General features: G+C 48.9%; 1 protein-coding gene across 1 annotated transcript in view; it reads left to right on the forward strand.

The window, feature by feature from the left end:
* The first annotated feature begins 6562 nt into the window (after positions 1-6562).
* Positions 6563-20054, forward strand: part of VSIG2 (V-set and immunoglobulin domain containing 2) — a 19692-nt gene continuing 6200 nt past the window's right edge. Inside the window, exons 1-5 of the mRNA XM_019546893.1 lie at positions 6563-6641; positions 8068-8231; positions 11869-12076; positions 12847-13005; positions 15534-15653. Coding sequence (XP_019402438.1) covers positions 6563-6641; positions 8068-8231; positions 11869-12076; positions 12847-13005; positions 15534-15653 — 730 coding nt within the window. The remainder of the gene's footprint in view (positions 6642-8067; positions 8232-11868; positions 12077-12846; positions 13006-15533; positions 15654-20054) is intronic.

The following is a 20054-nucleotide window of genomic DNA, read 5'->3' on the forward strand; positions in this document are numbered from 1 at the left end:
CAAAAAACAATGTTTTAATGCCAATGAACCTCTTTGCCTTCCTGTTGTACATTCAGCCAAGCTTTCAAACTCCTGTTGCCAGCTCCCAGCCCCAGGCCAGCGTTCTCAGGGAGGCTTGTTCAAGTTTCTGAGCCGGCGAACACCATTTGCCTGGTCCAGAGGACGTAAGACCTTGCTGACTGGCATCAGTGCTTCATTACTGAGTCACACCCTCATCCCAACTTGGCTCTGTTGAGTCCCTACCATGGAGCATTTGGGCATCGTGTTTGATTGTCCCCTGCTAAATCCTGATGCTTTCAAGGATTCAGGGCTTTCTCCTGGCTTCCAAAGCTGATGCCAAACTAGAGTCAGGAGCAGAATAGACAAATGACTAAAGCCCTTGCCCTGATAAACACCCTAGCCTACATCCCTGGGCTGGCCCCATCCACTTTTCTAGACTAGATTGGGCACAGGGAACCCTGCGCGTTCTTCCCGAGCACGGCCAGGACTTGACCCCTCACAGCTCCAGGGAATCACAGTCCCAAATCATAGCCCTGGGACTCCAAACAAATACCTCCATCCTGGCAGGCATCACTAGGCGCCTGCTCCACAGCCTGGCAGAAGAGTCTGTTGTTTGTATCCCCAGCAGGTATTTCAGTACTACTTATACCCTACTATGTTTAGCCTAAATTTGGGGATCTACAGCTGTAGTGATAGGATGCCCAAATGTTATTTATAGCCCCAAGATTTCTACCTTGACCAGGCTGATCTCAGCTGCATTGAAAAAGCTCCCCTGACTTGGAGGCCAAACATCACAGGGCCGCTGTGTCATGTTGATGAAACCTGTTCCTGTACAGCTTTTTTCATGACTTATCTCAGTGGTGCTGTTTGTACTGGTGGGGTCTAAGAAGCTGCAGCATCTATTTCTGGAGCCCTGTTACAGATTAACTTCCCCCCACAGTGCATTAGCAAAAGCCAGGTGGAGCATCTCCTGAAGCTTGTGCCAGTCTCTGGGATGAAACGACCACAATCTTCATCCCAAGGCCTTCCTGTGAAAAGCCCACCTCTGCCCCACACCCTGTTCCCCTGCTACCCAGCCTCCTGTCGGTGCTGAAGCCTTCCCCTTGACTGTGCCAGGGGGAGTTGTGGAGGGGCAGGGGTTGCTCCTGTGAATGGGGAGGGCTGGCCCCTCCATGAAGACCCCGAGGCCTTTCTGCTGTCACTGTTGCATAGTCCGGTATCAGTGGTGGCCTCAGCTTGCATGAGTCAGAGCCTCACGCCAGGTGTTTGCGTTGCCTGAGCAAAAAGGTAAACAGCACATACCTCCTGCACAGTTTCGGCTTGGACTGCCCAGATAACAGTGTCTGAGGACATGGCTGGGAACCCACTCTCCAGCTCACGGCTCTGCTGCCTAGCTTTGGCCTTCACCTTGCTCTTTGGTGAGTGCTGGGGACAGACGATGCATGCGCATGGTGGGAGTTTGCCTGGGACTGGGTGCTATGGGTACTATTAAGCACAGGCAGGGAACCCTCTTCACAGATCTGAATTTTGGGTATGTGACTTCTTGCTCAGACTCCAAGAGCCCTGTTTCACCTGTTTCTGCAGATCACAGCCTCCCTAAATGCTCTGCCTAGAGTCAGTCATGTTTCCATTATGGGAGTGCCCAGGATCAGGACCCAGCACCTGGCAGGGTGCTGATGTCCTAGGCACATCCCTGCTGCTTCCACACCAAATTTAACAGGCTGGTTAGGACTGGTGGGGGGAGGGTCATAGACTTTTCCTGGATGCCTGGCTTCTGGCTGGGTTAATCTGGCTGTGACAGCATGCATTTAACCCAGAGGTGGGCAAAATATGACCCGTGGACCAGATCTGGCACACCAGGTCATTCTATCGAGCCCAGAGGACCCCTCCAAAAAACAATTACTGGCCCACAGCTGCCCCTCTGACATCCAGTGGGAGGCAGGCATTCAGAGCTCATGTGCCATCAGACCAGGCAGGCCCTGTGCCTCCGCCTCCGTGGGGCTCCCGGCACTCCAGCTGGGAGCCCCATGTGGAGGCACCGAGTGTGATGGCAGAGCTGGTGAGTGGGGAGGGGAGGTCCTGCCTGCAGGGGGGCTTGTGGGTGGGTGGGTGTGGGTTTTATCATCAGTGGGTATAGCCCCCCTATGGTGCACAGCCCCCTCCATCACCAGTGGCAGCAGCAGCAACAGCAGACCCTTGGGGTGCTCATGGCCCAGAGCAGCCAGAGCCCACTGACAGTGCATGAAGCCAGCCTGGCCTAGTTCGCTGGCATGCACTTTTGAGCCAGACCAGACTGGCTCCATGCCAACACATGGGGCTCCCAACACTGCAGGCAGGAACCGTACGCCATCAGGCCAGGCCAGGCCAGGCCAGCACCGTGCCTCCACGTGGGGCTTCCACTACTCCAGCTGAGAGCCACACATGGTGGTATGGAAGCTGCCCGACCTGACAGTGTGCAAACCGGACCCTCGCCCTCCCCATTGCCCAGCCGGAGGGAGCCTGGATAGTTCCAGCCACAGTCATAGGGTGTTCCCCAGTCCCAACCCTTTGCTCAGACCACCTGGACCTGGGTACTTTCTAGCTGCCCAACTCCTCTGACCTACCTAAATCCAAGTCACCCAAACTGTGGAGTAAACATGGCTGCAGCAGGGATGTGAAGAAAGGGAACAAGAGGGACAGCATGAGACCCCCTCCTCCACAAGCCACTGGGCTGGGCAGCAGCAGGAAGGAGGAAGGGAAGAGGGGTGCACGTATACAGATGGCAGAAGCAGGAGTGCACACATGTGGGGGTGAGTGTCCAGGGGTGCAGCATGAGGGGTGAGGACAGAGAGCATGTCAGGGCAGTACAAGAATTACTGGGATATCCCAGTTCCGTGGTCTGTCTCTCCCTCACAGCATAGCTCCACCAGCTCCAGCAATCGTTCCTGGCTTACATGGACCCGAGTCAAGAATCCAGTCCCTGGCACTCCCCAAATTTGTCCCTCCTCAGGGCCCTTTCAATGAAGTTGTGCAAGGGTCTAACCACCCCACCACAGGCTAAGCATTGCCTGCTACTTTTGTTTAAGTGCTCCTTTTGAAGCTGTGCCCCTGGCCAGCCAAGATATAAAGGGCCTAGCAAAGAGGCAAGGGCATATGCCAGTGGGGCAGAAGCTTTCCTACAGCACTACAACCCACAAAAAAATGAAGAACTGCATGCAAGGGACGGTGACAGTTTCAAAAGGGACACTGGCAATTAGAGCACTATGCTGGGAAGCCAGAGACGGAGTCAAACACTCTGTGGACAAGGGAGAAGGAGCACTAGATCCTAGGTTTCTTGTTTCCTAGAGAAGTGCCCTAACCCCTCACCTACTGATACCAAAGCCTGGTAGGATCTGCCCTCTCTTCAGTTCAAGAGCTGAAAGTCATACATTTCTGGCCAACTACATTTTCAGGACTTAAATGTAAGTACAAGTTCAGAATGGGTGGGTGTATTTGTCCAGCTATTGTGTAGCTTACTGCACAGGCTCACTCTACACTTCCATGCTTATGCATCCACACTGCTGGGAGTAGCAGGTTCAGGGCTCCAGAGTCAGATGCCCTCTGGCAGAGAGTCTACTTGGGATGCTGTCTGGTCTCTGCATCACCTCCAGCTGTTTCACCTGCCACATTTTCAGTACTGTATGTATTCAAGAGACTGCTCTAGCAGCAGTCTTCCAGGTGTTTCCTTCCTTACCAGTTTGAACATTCTTCCAGGCTCTTTCTGGTCAGCCCTACATCAGCTCACTGGGCACAGATCCTGTGCTCAAACACCCATCATCAGCTACCCCCAACCACCTATCATGTAACACCCTCTGTTGGACACTTTTACTGGGTCCAAAAGACTATTACCCTTTTTTGCAAAAGAAATATTCAGCACCCTAATGACTTCTTATTCACCCCTCTCTAGCCACCCCATGCCTCACAGCCCAACACATAATCAAACAGCAACATAAACCTTAAGCCTGTTTAACTTATCTACAGGTGAAATTCTTCTCCCACAAGGATCTGGGTCAGAATATGATTTCTAGCCCAAAAGTCAGGCTTATATTGCCAAGGGCCCCTCCCCTCTTCCCATCACCTGATCTCTGCTGTCCTGGACCAGGCACAGGGCTTTTCTATTACCCACTCTGCAGCCTTTTCTCACTGCAGCTTGCTCCTCTGTAAGCTACCGCTCTGCACTGCCTTGCAGCCACTTAGCTCCACTGCGTAGCTTTAGTCTCAGTAACAGGCACAGGTCCCCCCCCCCCGTTACAAGGGGTAATACAATCACCGCCTGTGTACAAATGACAAATAGGTCGTTTACATGATTAGAAAACTGCTATTTAGAAGCAGAAAGAGAAATAGATTTCTGCCCTACGTTTAACTGCAGTCTCTTGAGAAGCCACAGTGAATACAGTTCTCTCTCTTGGGTGTTCCCCACTTCTCTTGCTCTGCCTCCTCCTATGTATTCACCAGTTTTTCTACATAATTAGACTTCCTGCCCCTGAAATCTAACACCTTGTCCTGCTGTGCCTTGCCAGCCTTTTCCTTCTGCTCATGGTCAATACCTCCTGAGCTCCTGTTCTAAGTTTTCTTTTGATGTTCCTGCCCAACCACGTTCTAGGCAATTCTGAGCAGACAGGACAGGCCCCGGCCTCAGAAATCCAACAGGATGACGTGTCGGGGGAGAAACAAGCAAGGGAGATCTGGGGTGGGCCTGGACCTGGCTACATAGTGAGATTAGGCGGTGATTCCACTCCTTTATGTACACACCTGGGCAAGTACATTATGTGCCTAGGATTTAGAGATATCATTTACATTCAAATAAACTCCTTTCTTGCAAGAGGTGGATAGAGGAATCTGAAGAACCTAGAGGGTGTAGTTCTCAGTATATGGCTATATAGAAAGTGTTGGGGAGCCTTTCCTGTGGTTTGGGTTTATCTAGTCCAGTGATTCTCAACCAGGGTGCTAAGGCACTCTGGGGTTCACATGATGCTTTGAAGTGTGCTGTGAGGTGTGAGGGGATTATCAAATAACCTAAGTAGATATGCACAGGTTTGGGCTTCTGCAAGTGGGTAAGCACTGTAATATATAAATTAGTTTTTGAAACTGGATGCCACTGAATTTGCACAAGTTATGGAGGGGTGCCTCAAATTCAGTGAGGGGTGTCTTGAGTCCAAAAGGTTGAGAATTACTTCCCTAACCAAACAGGCACCTGGCTGCTAACATGTAACAGTGAGTCTTTGCTCATTACATTATAGCCACTGTGTGAAAGAAATACATGGGCCAAATAACAGTGTTGTTCTAAATATATGCCACATACGAGGTCTAGTCTTGTGCCTCCCTGGTCTAGGTAGTTTGAAGTCATTTCGAAGACAGAACGCAGCAAGCAATAATAGAGGGTTTGCAAGCTACATGAAGAGTACTATCCACTCCTGTTCCCTGACATTCAGCCGCACTTGTTACCCATCAGAGCTGGGGGTTAAAATCTCCCCTTTGCGTACATCATCCAGTAGCTTAAAGTATGCAGTGAGTTTGCCCAGAGAGGTTCCCAGGGGTTCCTCGCTCAGTTCTTTTGCCTCACACTGCTACTGCCCACTGTTGCTGAACCTAGCTCCTGACACTGCAAAGCAGGTTGGAGAAATTGTGCTCTTCATTATGCTTAATAGTTTCACAGTGTCAAGCCAGCAGGGCTGTCTTCTTGCACCTGCTCTTCCTGTCATCCGGAGGTCACTGTCCATCTTCCCTCTCCCCCTTCCTCCCTTGTGATGGACCCCCTGCACGAACTCCGGCAAAGTTTGACAAAGCAGAAAAGAAAAAGAACAAAACAGTTTTTAGGATCATGATTTACCTGAAGTGCATCAGCTCTTGTGATCAGTAGCAATAATCAATATTTATTCCCGGGAGCTGCCCACAGTACCCATTTGGGAGCAGGGCACCACTGTGCTGGGCACTGTACAGTCAGAGAGCAGTGGCAGTCCCTGCCCCAGAGAGCTTGCAATCTTGCAGCAATTTCTAGAGGCAGTAACTTGTTAGAGCCTGATTGTCCTCAGGAAGGTACAAATATGTGGTAAATGCCCAACAGGCTTATAGTCAGAACAAGAACTGCCAGAGCGGGGGACTAGTAAGGTACAAGCCAGGATGGTAAAGGAATAGAGGGGTTTAGCACAGACTAGCCACATGAACAGTTCTCAGCCCGTGGTCACCAGTCACCCGTGGCATGGCTAGTCTCAGCTGGCACTGCCTGTCAGGCCATATGGTGAAGAGGAATACAAAGAAAGACAAGGTGGAAGATGGTTTTATAGATTTTAACAGAGGCTTCCACTCACATAAGGGCAAGTCATCACCCCTTCCAGTTCTAGGCTAGAAGTACCATGAGCTAACACACCCCATGTTTTCAGAGGGCACCAGTTTAGGGTTCTTGAACGCCCTGGCATCATGGATATTGCCCAGTCACCAGGTAGTCATGTGGATGAGCTATGCCCAGTGATCCATGACACCCTGCAACACAATGTACTCTGAGTGACTATGCACTGGGTGTAGGATGGGAATGTGGGCACCATCAATGGATGAGACTTTGGTGCAGTTCAGAAACCCCATTCAGTCAAATCTGGCAACGGCACTGAGTATAAACCTGGGCTCAGGTACCCTTAAAGGTCCACTCAGATACCTTTAAAGATCCACTCAGCTATCATCAGAAGCCTCCAGGGGGTTGTGGATGAAAGGCTGAGAGGCATGCTGGGATGCCTGCTCTCCAGCCCCTTGGCTGTAGTGTACCTCAGCAATACTGACTACAGCATGGTTTTTAAATGATCCAGTTGGAAGGGGCTTGAACATTTATCTGGTACTGAAATGCTCCAGTTTAGAAGTGCTTCAAATGACTGGGGGATTTGTAGTGGACTAGCTGGGAAGGGCAGGATTAAATCGTGGAGGGACAGGACAAGATACAAGTACAATCTGGCTGGATTAGGCTGGAACAGAATTCAGTAGTTCTCCAGTCCAGGATTGTCCAACTTATTTGGCCCTGCAGGCCAGATTTAGTGGACCAGCAGCTTGTCAGTGTAGCTACTACAGCCATTGAGTTGGCATGGCTCTTGAACCCAGACTGAAGACCCTACATTCAGCAGTGGGCAAGTGGGTGCGGGGGCGGTGTTCACTCCCTGGGGTCCAGAGCAGTGCCAGTGTAGCCGTCCCAGCAGCCATAACAAGCCCCACAGACTGCAGTTTAATCCTTCACAGGCTGCATGCAACCTGTGGGTTGCCAGCTGGACAGCCTTGCTCTAGTCCAGCCACCTTCACAGACGCAGACAGAAGTCTATCCAGCCTGTTCTTGAATACCTCCAATAACATAGATGCCATGGTTTCCCTGGGCAGCTGGTCCTGGCATCCAACCGTTCTGATGGGAATATTGTTTTGTTTTTTTCTGGGATTTAGTATAAACTGATTTCTTTTGTGTCCTGGCTGTTGTGGCAAGGGAGAACAGTTGTCCTCCATCTCCTTTATGGCAGCTTTCAAATACGTGATGACAGCTAAAATGTCCCTTAAGCTGAAAGAAGCAAGGTTTTGTGGTGATTTCTTTTATTGGATCAATATATACTTGAGAGAGATGTTAGACAAGCTTTGGGGCACAGAGCACCCTGCCTCAGTTCTGGGGAAGAAGCAAGAAGTCCCCACATTTGTTCAATAAAAGATATCACCCAAAGCATTGTTTCTTGCATATTTCCCAAAGCATTGTTTCTTGCACATCATGGTTACAGCAACAGTCCACCACTTCTTAATCTCCTTTTCTCCAAACTAAACATGCCTTGCTCCCTCATCCTTTCCTCATGTGAAACTCCAAACCCTTTGGCCTGTTCATCTGATGTTCATCTGATGCAGTGGAAAATGCAGTCGGGGAGAGCACCGGAGAAGAAACTGTCGTAAAAGCAATGTGCAAGAAGACTATGTTAGGAGCAGCATCTGGAAAGAGGGTGGGGGCAGGAGGCTCCAGCTGTGGAAGCTGGAGAGGAGGCTGCAGCAGATGTGCAGTGACAAGCTAGAGACGATGGAACCATTTTTTCTCCTGAACAGATTCTGGGCCGTGCGTGGAGGTGACGATACCAACAGACCAAGTGATGCAGAAAGAAGGCTCCAGTGTGGAACTTTGTTGTCACTATAAAACTTCAGTCAGCAAGAACTTCATACTGGAGTGGAGGTTTGCACCACTCTCAACAGCACCAGAGATGGGGAAACAGGTGAGGGGCAGGGGACAGGGGCTGGAGCCTTGGGACTTGCTTCAGAGGTGGTCTCTAAAGTATTCCTGCTTCCAGCCCAGGACAAGCCAGATGGGGGGAATTCAAGACTCTGCCAGGGTGGCAAAGAGATGATGAAGGAGGTTAGTGAAGTTTATAGCTCCCTGCCGAACTGCTGGTTTGCCTGTAACATTATAGGACAACAGGAACAAGCCAAGGGGAACTTTTCATTAGCACTAGTCAATATTTTTGAACCAATTCTGAAAACAGTTTGGTTTCAATGAAGTTTCCATTTTTTCAATTAAAAAAGGACTTTGAACCGAAATGAAAATCTTTGTTATGTTCCCAAATCTTTCCTTGAGCCAAGTCAATATGGTTAAAATGTTCTAATGGAAATAATGGTAGCGTTTTATCTTGGCTCTAATTTGACTGAGTCTTGGGGCTGCTGCCAGCATGAAGAGGTCCTTGGCTCTGAGTGATTTGTCCCTGGGCTAGCATTGGTACCAGTGAAATTACTTACCGCCTTGTAGGGCTGGAACCAGGATTGGCCAAGGAGTCTAGGGAAGGCAAGGGGTCAGAGGTACACGCAATAATGCAGTAAGAATGACAGTTGCTTGCCTGGCGCTGAGTGGCTTGCATGATGGCACTGTTGTTTCAGAAACCTAATGAAAACAGCCAATGGGATCCATGGAGGCGAAGGACAGTTTTATAATTAAAGCCTTCAGCTGAAGTTTATGCTAGCTAGGTTCCATACCTGCCTCTGCCACAGGCTTCCCATGTCACCTTTGGCAAGTGCATTCCTCTTTGTGACTCATTTTCCCACCTGCATATCAGGGAAGACGCTTCCCAAGCCGTCAGAGATTCTGTGGTCACAAATTCATCAATGCCTATGAAATACTTAATGTGACAAAGAAGAAGGCCACTATGAATCGCAGGAATTCTCATAATGGATCAAACTAGTGATCACCCCCAGTGGCCTGTCATACCACAGTTTTATTTTATTCTGCTCTATACACATACTTATATCGTGCTCAATGCTGCAGTCTCTGTAGTTGTGTGTTAAACAACAGTACTAATGTCTCTCTCCCCGTTTTCTTATCTCCTCTCATGCATGCCAACCACCCACCCACACATTCACACACACCGTCAAGGCTTTTGATACAGTCTCCCACAACATCCTTGCAGGCAAGCTAAGGAAGTATGGGCTGGATGAATGGACTGTAAGGTGGATAGAAAACTGGATGGAGCATCAGGCTCAGAGGTAGTCAGTGGCTTGATGTCTAGTTGGCAGCTGGTATAAAGTGGAGTGTCCCAGGAGTCAGTCCTGGGATCAGTTTTGTTCAATATCTTCATCAATGACCTGGAAAATGGCATAGAGTACACCCTCAGCAAGTCTGCAGATGACACTAAGCTGCAGGGAATAGGGTTAGGGGAGTAGGGTTATGCTGGAGGGTAGGGTTAGGATTCAAAGACACCTAGACAAATTGGAGGATGGGACTAAAGGAAATCTCATGAAATTCAATAAGGACAAGTGCAGAGTCTTGCACTTAGGGCAGAACAAGCCCATGCACCAGCACAGACTGAGGTCCAATTTCCTGCAGAAAAGGACCTGGACGATAAGCTGAATATGAGCCAACAGTGTGCCTTTTTTGCCAAGAAGGCTAACTGCATACTGGGCTGCATTGGTATGACAATTGCCAGCAGAACAAGGGAAATGATTATTCCCTTCTATTCAGTACTGAGGAGGCCACATCTGGAGTACTGTGTCCAGTTTTGCTCGCCTCCCCCCGCCCCACTACAGAAAGAATGTGGACAGAGTGGAGAAAATCCAGCAGAGGGCAATGAAAATGGTTAGGGGGCTGTGGCCCATGATTTCTGAGGAGAGGCTGAGAAAACTGAGCTTATTTAGTCTAAAGAAGAGAAGACTGAGAGGGGATTTAATAGCAGCCTTCAACTACCTGAAGGGGGTTTCAAAAAAGGATGGAGCTGGACTGTTCTCACTGGTGGAAGATGACAGAACAAGAAGCAATGGTCTCAAGTTGCAACAAGGGGAGTCTAGTTTAGATATTAGGAAAAACTTTGTCACTAGGAGGGTTGTAAACCACTGGAACAGGTTACCCAGAGAGGCTGTGGTATCTCCATCTTCAGAGGTTTTTAAGACCTGGCTAGATGAAGCCTTGGCTAGATTGAGATAGTTGAGGCTGGTCCTGCTTTGAGCAGTAGTTGTACTCGATGACCTCCTGAGGTCCTTCCAGCCCTAACTTTCTATGAGTCTATGATCATGGGATGAGGGGAGGTACCAAGTGTTTCATGGTGAGGCTGGTCTGGCAAATTGGGAAGGTCAGGACAGATGTGTCAGCTGCCTGCCTACTGCAGCAAATAAGTGGCTAACGGGGAAGATCTTTTGGGGCCAGCCAAGGACTCTGGATTGCAGGTTTGGCCTTGGCCTGTTTGTTCTTGTCTGGCTGGTTGTCTCTGAACAGACCAAATGAAAAAGGTTTGCTTGTTCATGTCCCTGTGGCCTTTGCTCTGACCCAATGCTTGATGCTGCTGAGTGATTAACATTAACACCTCCCAATCCCCAGCCAGCAAGATGTAGTATACAGCGTTCATCAGAGTGGATGATTAATCATCAGTACATAATGCCAGGAGACATGACGGAGTGTCCATTCTTCAAATCAAGACACCTTTCTGGAATAGCTTGTTACAGGAACAGTAGGGTGACGCTCTGTTGTGATAGGCAGGATCTGCGCTTCTTTCTTCCCTTAAAGTCTGTGACTGTGAAATACCACACCAAGCCCTAGCGGGGGAATCAGCACTCTAAGTATCTGCCCCAGGGACTGTTGTGAACTTGGGAGTACATCAAGCCCAGGCAGACAGTTGGTAGTGTGAGAGGTAGACCACAAACCCCAAGGCAGATCGCAGCAGGCACTGAGAACCTGTACCAGTAAGGCTGGACATTATTGTTAGCCACCCAAATAAGTCCTTAGCCTCCCTTTATATGAATCCCCTTATACAGACAGTAGCTTTATAATCCATACTCACTCCCAGGCGAGATCTGGTAAGCGAGTGTGGCATTGGTTGGAAGGAAGAGTCCCAGATCTGTGTCTGAGGAGGTCTCATGCTCTTGCCCTTATGTTCCAGTGGTGTACATTGCTCATAGAAATGGGGTGGATGGGATGGTCCACTGGAAGATTGTACATTGTGGATGAGTTCTTGGTCCTGTTCATGTGGACTGTCCTGCTCTATGTCTCATGCCTCACTATTTTCTGTCTTTGTCCGTGTGTAAAATTCTATAAGGGCTTTTTTAAAGCAATGCAAAAGTTTGCTCTGGGCTGGTCTAAGCACTCTATAAACAGAGGGCTGTCTCGCTGCTGGATCAGCCTCTCCTTTGTTGTCATTTCCCTTCTAGTTTATTCTTATCCTCTTCTGCATGCTCTCTAGTGTGCCTTTCACCTAGTCATTATGTGTCCTTGCAGCTTTCACCTTAATTAATTCTCCCAAGCTGTGTCCTTTGAGATTAATTCGACACAAATGCTGCTGGACGGCAAGTTAGCTCTTAGCCCTTCTCTCGTTGCATACTGCTGCGTTCACCCCAGATTTCTAAAGCTTCCCCAAACAAACTGTCTCATTTCTGCAGATTCTCTACTTCACAAATAACATGCTGTACAAGCCTGGCTCTCAGGCCAGCCGACTGAGTCTCCTTCAGAGCCCTCCCACCACGGGGGATGCAACCATTAGACTAGACAACGTCCGTACTTCAGATGCTGGCACGTACATCTGTGAGGTGAACAACCCCCCAGACTTCTATGGCAGTGGCTCAGGGCTCATACACTTCACAGTGCTGAGTAAGTCGACGAATGCTACTAAGGGTCCAACCTTGCTTGTCTGGGAGCTACCACTAAAAGGGAATCCTCTCAGACATCCTGAGTAGGTCCGGTGAGGCTGATCCCTGAAAGTTCATGCTTTCAGGGCTGGGAGACAGTGACATTTTGATCTGCTCCTGTCACTTTTGAGTCCACAACATTTCTGCTGGAGCCCAAAGGAAACACTCTCACTGCTTATTGCGCCATTAGTGGGTACCCCCTCCCAGCCTCATTCTAGCACAGAGGCTGGGCAAGGCACAGGAGCAGAAAGGTACTGAAGTATGGGGAGCAAACAAAAGGAGGCATGTGAAAGCATGGTTCTCCCTCTCCATCCCAGCTCCCACCCCTGCTGTTATGCCCCTAAGGCATCCCCTCCCCTGTGGCATGATAGGCAAGACTTCACCATGCAGAAAGATCTGAAGTGGGAGGAGCAGGAGGGGATGGTGCCTGGCTGGGATATCTCTTGAGCTTTCCCATCTCATTCACATTTGTGTGGTGCTTTGAAGTAGTGTGCCAAGAGTCACATAAAGGTCTAAGCAGATGACAGAGAAGGGGTGAAGCACAGTGTGAGTGGAAGAACGAGTAGAGGTAACATGGTTGAACACAGGGATAAACAAAGTGTCAGTAGTGGGATGGCAAAGTGACTGCAGTGCTTTCCAATGATGGCTATGCCAGGGGCCCAGCCACATGTGCAGTTTTACCTATAGTCTCCTACTGCATCAATCTCATTTTCTCTCCTGATTCCCCTACAGTGCCTCCCTCTACCCCTGTTTGTAAAGGGACTGAATATGCTTCTGTTGGGTCTGATGCCACTCTGACCTGCAACTCTGCCGAGGGTACACCCACCCCAGTTTATGCCTGGTCACACATTGGTTCCAAGACACCATTGCCACTGGTCAACATGGTACAAGGTATGTGGCATTCATTAAAGACCCTTTATCTTTTAGCAGCACAGACACAAACCCGGATTGGGTCAACCCAGAATTCTGGCTTCAGCTGAGATATGAGCCTGATGCTTGAGAGTAGGGTAAAAAAAAAATACCCAGCCAAGTGTACAAAGCTGCTTAGGGTGGGGAATGATAAGTTTAAATCTGAAACATGCAGATGGTCTCTTTCCCCTCCCCACCTTATCCTGGCTAACTCCAAAAGATCAACACTGGGAATAACCAGGCCATCATAAAACACACAGCTAAATTCACTCTCCTCCACTGGTGTGAATTGCACAGATTCCGGGGGCCAAATGCTGTCTGGCTTAAGACCCTATAATTCCCATGAAACTCTCCAGAGCAAAAGGAATATTTCAGAAATTAAGGAAAAAATCAGATTCTAGTCCCACCAACTGTTTCTTATGGGTATCACAAGATATGAAGTTACAGGTCCTGTTAATCAGAAGGTATTTATTAAGGAAATAGCAGCCAGCTATAGACACAAAAAGGTATCTACACCTTTTGATTTCCATTTTTGCCTTATTTACCAGGAACAACAGACTATCTAGAATTCTGGACAGCATGCAAAGACATCTAAGAGCTAAATGCCATACTGCAGGAAAGCACATTTCAGCTTATATAATTCCAGAAAATACAAGGGATCTCTTGTAATTAAAGTATTGGCATGAGGAAAGGTGTTGGTTATTACGGGCAGGTTTTCAGGATCAGACACTGAGGGTAAGTCTGCACCACAGCAGCAGAATCCTCAGTCACGCTGCTAGGGAAATAAGCCATACCCATAACTCGTTCATGCCAGAGGGCTGAACCAGTTTTCCCCTCCCAGGTACGTGCCCTAAACTGCAGGTTCTACAGTGGGTTTCTCTGAGGTTGCCCCAATGACTAATTATTTGTAGAAAGTAGAACAGCTCCAGCAGGAGAGACCAAGAGCAACTGACTAACCAGCTCCGCAAGCCAGTGCTCATGGCACGCTCCTGGAAGGTGGAGGATTCAGGTGTATGGCCCTCAAGTGGGGCAGACAGAGCAGGGATCTGGACAGGGCACTCCCATGGCTCAGGGGAGTTCTCTATGGGCATGTCTATGTGTGCCCATATGGTGACGCTGCCACTGCGCCATGCTTTAGTACTACCTTTTGGAAGTACTAGAGCCTGGCGCAGTAGCAGCCCATACTGTGCCATACACTGAGCACAGTTATCTTTAGCAGCTAGTTGGCTGTAGCAGCATGCTGTACTGAGGGAACACACTGCTACAGTGAAGTAGCTGCTGGTCATGTGTAGATGCAGCTAGTTGCTATGTTGCACATCCTATCTGACAGACCATTTGGGGTCATATTGGCTCTGAATTTTCTTGATGGCTTGTGTTCATCTCTGGACAAGATCAGCAGGGACATTTGAACCTACCTCTGCAACAGCCACAGTGTGATTAGCTTACTTGAACTCACCTCACTGAGTCCATGCCAAAATGCCTGCGGGCATTGCTTCTGCTCTCATGTTCTCTGTCTGGGCACTCAACAGTTTGCTCTCTTCAGACCTGAAGTGCTTTAACCAAAACAGAGTATTAGCTTCAGTATTTAACCTCTTTCTCACTGGTAACAAGCTTCATGACTGAAGAGAAAATTATTGATGCTGAGGGCTAATTCCTTTCCAGCCTTTGCAGCCTTATGCCAGAACATTGAGCCCTGAGGCCTGAAAGCACATGCCCTATTTAGGCTGATGCTTAGAGCAAGTCTCTTTCTCTGACAGGCTTTCTCTCAGGCTAGTGCATATGACCATGTCTCCTTCCATTGGCCAGCTGTAGTGAAGGGACTACCTTGCTGCTTGCTCACAGGAGTTTTCCTCTGGTATCTGTGACAGAGACATCTGCCCGGGGGCGGGGGTGTCCGTAGCCATGGTTCCTCCTGTTGCAACTCTTGCCCTCTTTTACACAACTCAGGGCATGCAGATCCCTTCCCTGTAGAGTATGCTGCTGGCATGACTACCCTGGTCAGAGGCCCAGCTGAGCCCTCACCCTCCGATTGCACAACAGGAAAGGGAACTTTCTCTGGCATTTCAAGGGTGCTAACAGAAGTGATATTTGTCACATAATCAGCCCCCTGGAAGTGCTCAACAGCCATGTCCTGACAAGTCCATGGCTACAGAATGTTTTCAAAGTGCCCATCCATATGAAAAATGAACCCTCATAACATAACGGTCCAAATGAAGGCGCTCCAAATGGGAGCCTGCCTGGGAGCAAGGATGGGCCTCAAGTCCCATCCTGAAGACAGCACTGGAGCTGGGGGGCAGGGTGGGGCTCAAGGAGAGAGGCTGCAGACATCCAGCTGGCTCCAAAGTGGAGCTTGATTTAACCCACCCCACCAGGTTCAACAGAGAATAGCTGTTAGGTTGAAGGGCTCGCTGTAACTCATGGTGCTTCCTGTGGAGCACCATGAGTTACAGTAGGGAGCTGCATATCTGTCAGGACCCTAAGGATTATTTTGTTGTTTTCCTCCTTAAAAGATGAAAAAACAGGGACACTGATGCTGACCAACCTCTCGCAGGCCTTTTCGGGGACCTACCAGTGTGTTGCCTCCAACGAGTTTGGCCATGCCAGCTGCCAAGTGACCATCAACGTGACTGGTAACATGATCTGTGTTTATTTCAGCCTCTTTGTGTCTAGGTGCAGCTTCTGCCTACAAGGTGCTTTCTCCACCCCTTTTCTGCAGGTGTTTTCATAGATTCATAGATTCATAGACATTAGGGTTGGAAGGGACCTTGGAAGATCATCAAGTCCCCCCTGAGCCTGTACTTTTCCAGGCTAAAGAGTCCCATGGTTCTCAGCCTTTCATCATAAGGCCTGTTCTCCTGCCCTCTGATCATGCACATGGCTCTCCTCTGGACTCTGTTAAGCTGCTCCATGTCCTTTTTAAATTGTGGAACCCAGAATTGGATGCCGTACTCCAGCTGTGGCCTCACCAAGGCCGAGTACAGCGGGAGGATGATATCCTGGGATTTGCTTGAGAAACATCTATGGATGCAAGCCAGAGTTTTGCACACTTTACCAGCTGCAAAATCACATTGGTGGCTCATATTCGTCTTGTTGTCAATCATGACCTCCAAATCCCTTTCAGCAGTGGTGCTAGCAAGCGTAGCACAGCCGAGCCTATAAGCGTGCTGTGGGTTTTTTTCCTCAAGGTGGAGTACCTTGCATTTTTCAGTGTTGAACGCCATCAGGTTTTCATCCACCCATTTTATGAGCCTGTCTAGGTCGGCCTGAATCATCATCCATCCTGTCCTCAGGTGTGGATGCTTTACCCCAAAGTTTAGTGTCAATGGTGAACTTGGCTAGTCTGCTTCTGACACCAATGTCCACATCATTAATAAAGACGTTAAAGAGTAAAGTCCAAGGACGGAGCCTTGGGGGACCCCCACTGGTCATGGTGCACCACAATGATTTACTTCTATCGACTACCACACTTTGGGTCTGACTTCGGAGCCAGTTCCCCAGCCATTGGGCTGTGATGTAGCCAACGCTGCAGTTGGCCAATTTTTCCATGAGGTAATCATAGGACACCAGATTGAAGGCTTTTTTAAAATCAAGATACATGATGTCAATCTCTTCTCCCTTGTCCAGGCAATATATGTCGCCTGGTCATAGAAGGAGATGAGGAGATGAGATTGGTCAGGCAAGACCTACCTGCAGCACACCCATGCTTGCTATCCTTCACAATGTTGCCATCAGCCAGTTTGTCAAGAATGGACCCTTTGATAATTTTTTCCAATTCTTCCCCAGGATAGAGGTCAGGCTGAGGGGCCTGTAGTTCCCCGAATCTACTTTCCTCCCTTTCTTGAAGATAGGCACCACATTGGCCTTCCTCCAGTCTTTGGGCACTTCACCTGAGTGCCAAGAGTTCTCAAAGTTCTTTGCCAGTGGCTGAGCTATGATGCTTGCCAGCTCCCTGAGTACCCTTGGGTGTAATCTGTCTGGGCGAGCTGACTTGAAGGTGTCCAGCCTCTCAAGGTGTTCCTTCATATGGTCTACATTGATGAAGGGTAACAATTCTACCTCACCCTGGCCGTCCCGTACCATATTGAGCAGGGCTGTCCCTTGGGATTGGTGAAAAACTGATGCAAAAAACCCATTAAGCAGATTGGCTTTTTCCTGGGCATTTTGCTAAGGCCTCCTTGCTTACATCAGTCCTCACAGGGCATCAGCATATTAGAGTACTGATAGATTATGCACTGTTGGAAGAGGAGGGGTAACATGGGACCAGCGCTACCTATAAAGTCCTGGAAGGAGGCAGAGATAAAATTGAATGGTTTGGATGTACAGGGAACCAGTTAAGAACTCTAGCCCTTCAGCCCTGTCCCCTCAAAGCTAGCAGGTTGCCTATGGCAGCCAGGCTGTTACAGAGGAAGGCAGTACCTGGAAGTGGGGCAGAAGCCACAGACTTCTGTGCATAATTTAAAATCTGTGCAGATCTGAAGATGGCGAAGGGCTGTGGGGCTCAGCTGTACCTACCCACCCAGTTCTTCCACTGGGAAAGCAAGTTTTAAGCCGCGGCGGGCAATTATTTTGGGCGGAGGGCTGCTTACTGAGTTTTGGCAAGCCATCGAGGGCCACATGACTGGCAGCCAGGGACAGATAAATATTAATTTTCTAAATTTTTTAAGGGCCCTGCGGGCCAGATAGACTGGCCTGGTGGGCCACATCTTGCCCACCCCTGTTCTAAGCCATGATGGAGTGACAGGTGCAAATCTCCTAGTTCAGATTGTGCCTGTACATGAGCAGGGAGGCTGCTCCGACACACTGTAAATACAGCATGTTGGAGCAGACTCAATTAAGCTGAGCATGACTCAGCCGATTAATTGAGTTTGCTGGACCATGGTAATTACTGTGCTCCAGCAGCCTCCTGCATCTGGGGTATCAGTGTGCCTGTGGTTAAAAATGGCAGCAAGCGAACAAGCTTCAGTTCAAGTGTCCCTGCCATCATTTTTAACGGCAGAGATGCTGATACATGAGATGCTGCCAGACTTTAATTAGAGCAGCTCACAGGGCTGCTTTAATTAAAGCACCATCCCCTACCTCCACACCTGGAGTATGTGTAAAAGTGCCCAGTTTTAGGAAAGGGGATGATGTGGCCCATAATATTTTAAAATGGGTTTCCTATATTGGCCTTTATTTAATGCCAGGAGTAACATATACATAACTGACCAAGGTCAATCAAACAGACTCTTTTGTTGTGTCAGTCTTATAGACATTAACCTGGAAAATTTGGGGGCAAATTAAAAGTTGCAGAATATTTGGGCTCTTACAAGAATGAGCAGGTTAGTCAGAGAGCCTGGATTGCTGCTAAACAAAAGGAAATGTTGCCTTCTCTGAGACTGTCACTCCTGGCTTGCTCCCTATGAATACCTAGTAACTGTGTCATGAGTCTGACAGAGAATTGAAGCAGAACCCAAACTATCATGTATATGGATGTACTCTATCTTAGGCTGGCCATTCAAACACACTATAATGGAGGGGTTTGTAGCTCAATGGGAAATTTTTTAAAAGCTGCTAGATTTTTGAGGCAGCTTTTCACCATGGCAGCACATTAATATTACCCCCTACAAGGTGCATAATATGGTGAAGGTAAATGACCAGATCCACTCTGGAAAGCTTTTACAGTCTGACCATGACTAGGGCTTCCCAGGGGCTTCCATTAAAATGCTCGAGAATTTCCTCCTCCAAGCACCAGAGGTATTAGTGAGTGGCTGCCTCCAGCTAGCGGTCAGGGGTCTGTGTTGGTGTTCAGCTCTTCCTCCGATAAGCCCCTGGAAGGGACTCTTTACAGCTGCTGTCCTATCGTCATCTCCTCCTCCTCCTGATGTCTGTCTCCTTCACAGTGGTGGTACCTGGTCATGTCAAAATCACCTTTGTCTTTTTTCTGGCTAAGCCTTGTGTTTTTGTCCTTCGTGGGCAAAGACGAACACATTTGGGGAGCGGGGAGAGAGAGAAAAGGAGAAAAAAGGAAAAAGGAGAAAAGCGAGGAAGGGGAAAGGAAGGGGTGGGGGATGGAGGTTAGGTTGCGTGGGTATGTAGGTGACTTATAAGCCTGATCTTTGCCTTGAACAGTCTGCTGCAGCAGGGGCAGGGAAGTGATGAGGACTGGGTACAAGAGGTTTTCATTTTCCTGGCCATGCGTTTCCTCATTGTATCTACCGTGCGTTGCTGTTTGAAGGCCAGTGCTCTGTTCTGGATGGCATACTCCATTTGATAGTTCACCGTAGAAGATTTTCTCCGCCAGGCAAGTGTTGGGCACTCTTGAGAGGTGGCCGGCCCATCTCAGCTGCGCCAGCTTCAGTAGAGTGTGAATACTGGGAGAGCTGATCTTCTGAGCACCTTGGTGTCTGGAGTCTTGTCCTGCCACTTGATCTTTAGTATCTTTACAGGCAGCACAGGTGCAAGTGGTTTAGTTTCTTGACATGACGCTGGTAGACAGTCCAGGTTTCTCAGGCATTGAGGAGGCTCAGGAGAATGATGGCTTTGTACCTTCAATTTTGTCGACATTCTGATGCCTCTGTGGTCCCAGACTGACTTACAGAGTCTGCCAAAGGCCACGCTAGCTTTCGCTAGTCTCGCATTGACTTCATCATCGATGTGGACAGCACAGGAGAGTGTGCTGCCTAGATAGACAAATTTGTCGACCATCGACAATTGTTGGCCTTTACCTGAGGCATGTGGTTCCTGGGGTGTTGTGCCGGGCACAGGTTGAAACATCACTTCAGTCTCCTTCCTGTTAATAGTGAGTCCGAAGTTGTCACAAGCTGATAAGAATAGATCCATGTACCGTCGCATGTCAGCCTGTGAGCCTGCGCAAAACATACAGTCATCAGCGAAGAGGAAGTCGTGAAGCGTGGCTGTCTGGTGTTTGAAGCTCGCTTGGAGCCTGCATAGGTTGAAGATATCTCGATCAAAATGGTACCTGATCTCCATACCAAGGTCATCGTCTTGGAAGCCATCCAGCAACATGGCAGAGAATACCATGAGAGAATACA

This window comes from Crocodylus porosus, unplaced genomic scaffold, assembly GCF_001723895.1.
Source record: "Crocodylus porosus isolate Cpor-Errol unplaced genomic scaffold, CroPor_comp1, whole genome shotgun sequence".
In the NCBI taxonomy this organism is placed as follows: domain Eukaryota; kingdom Metazoa; phylum Chordata; order Crocodylia; family Crocodylidae; genus Crocodylus; species Crocodylus porosus.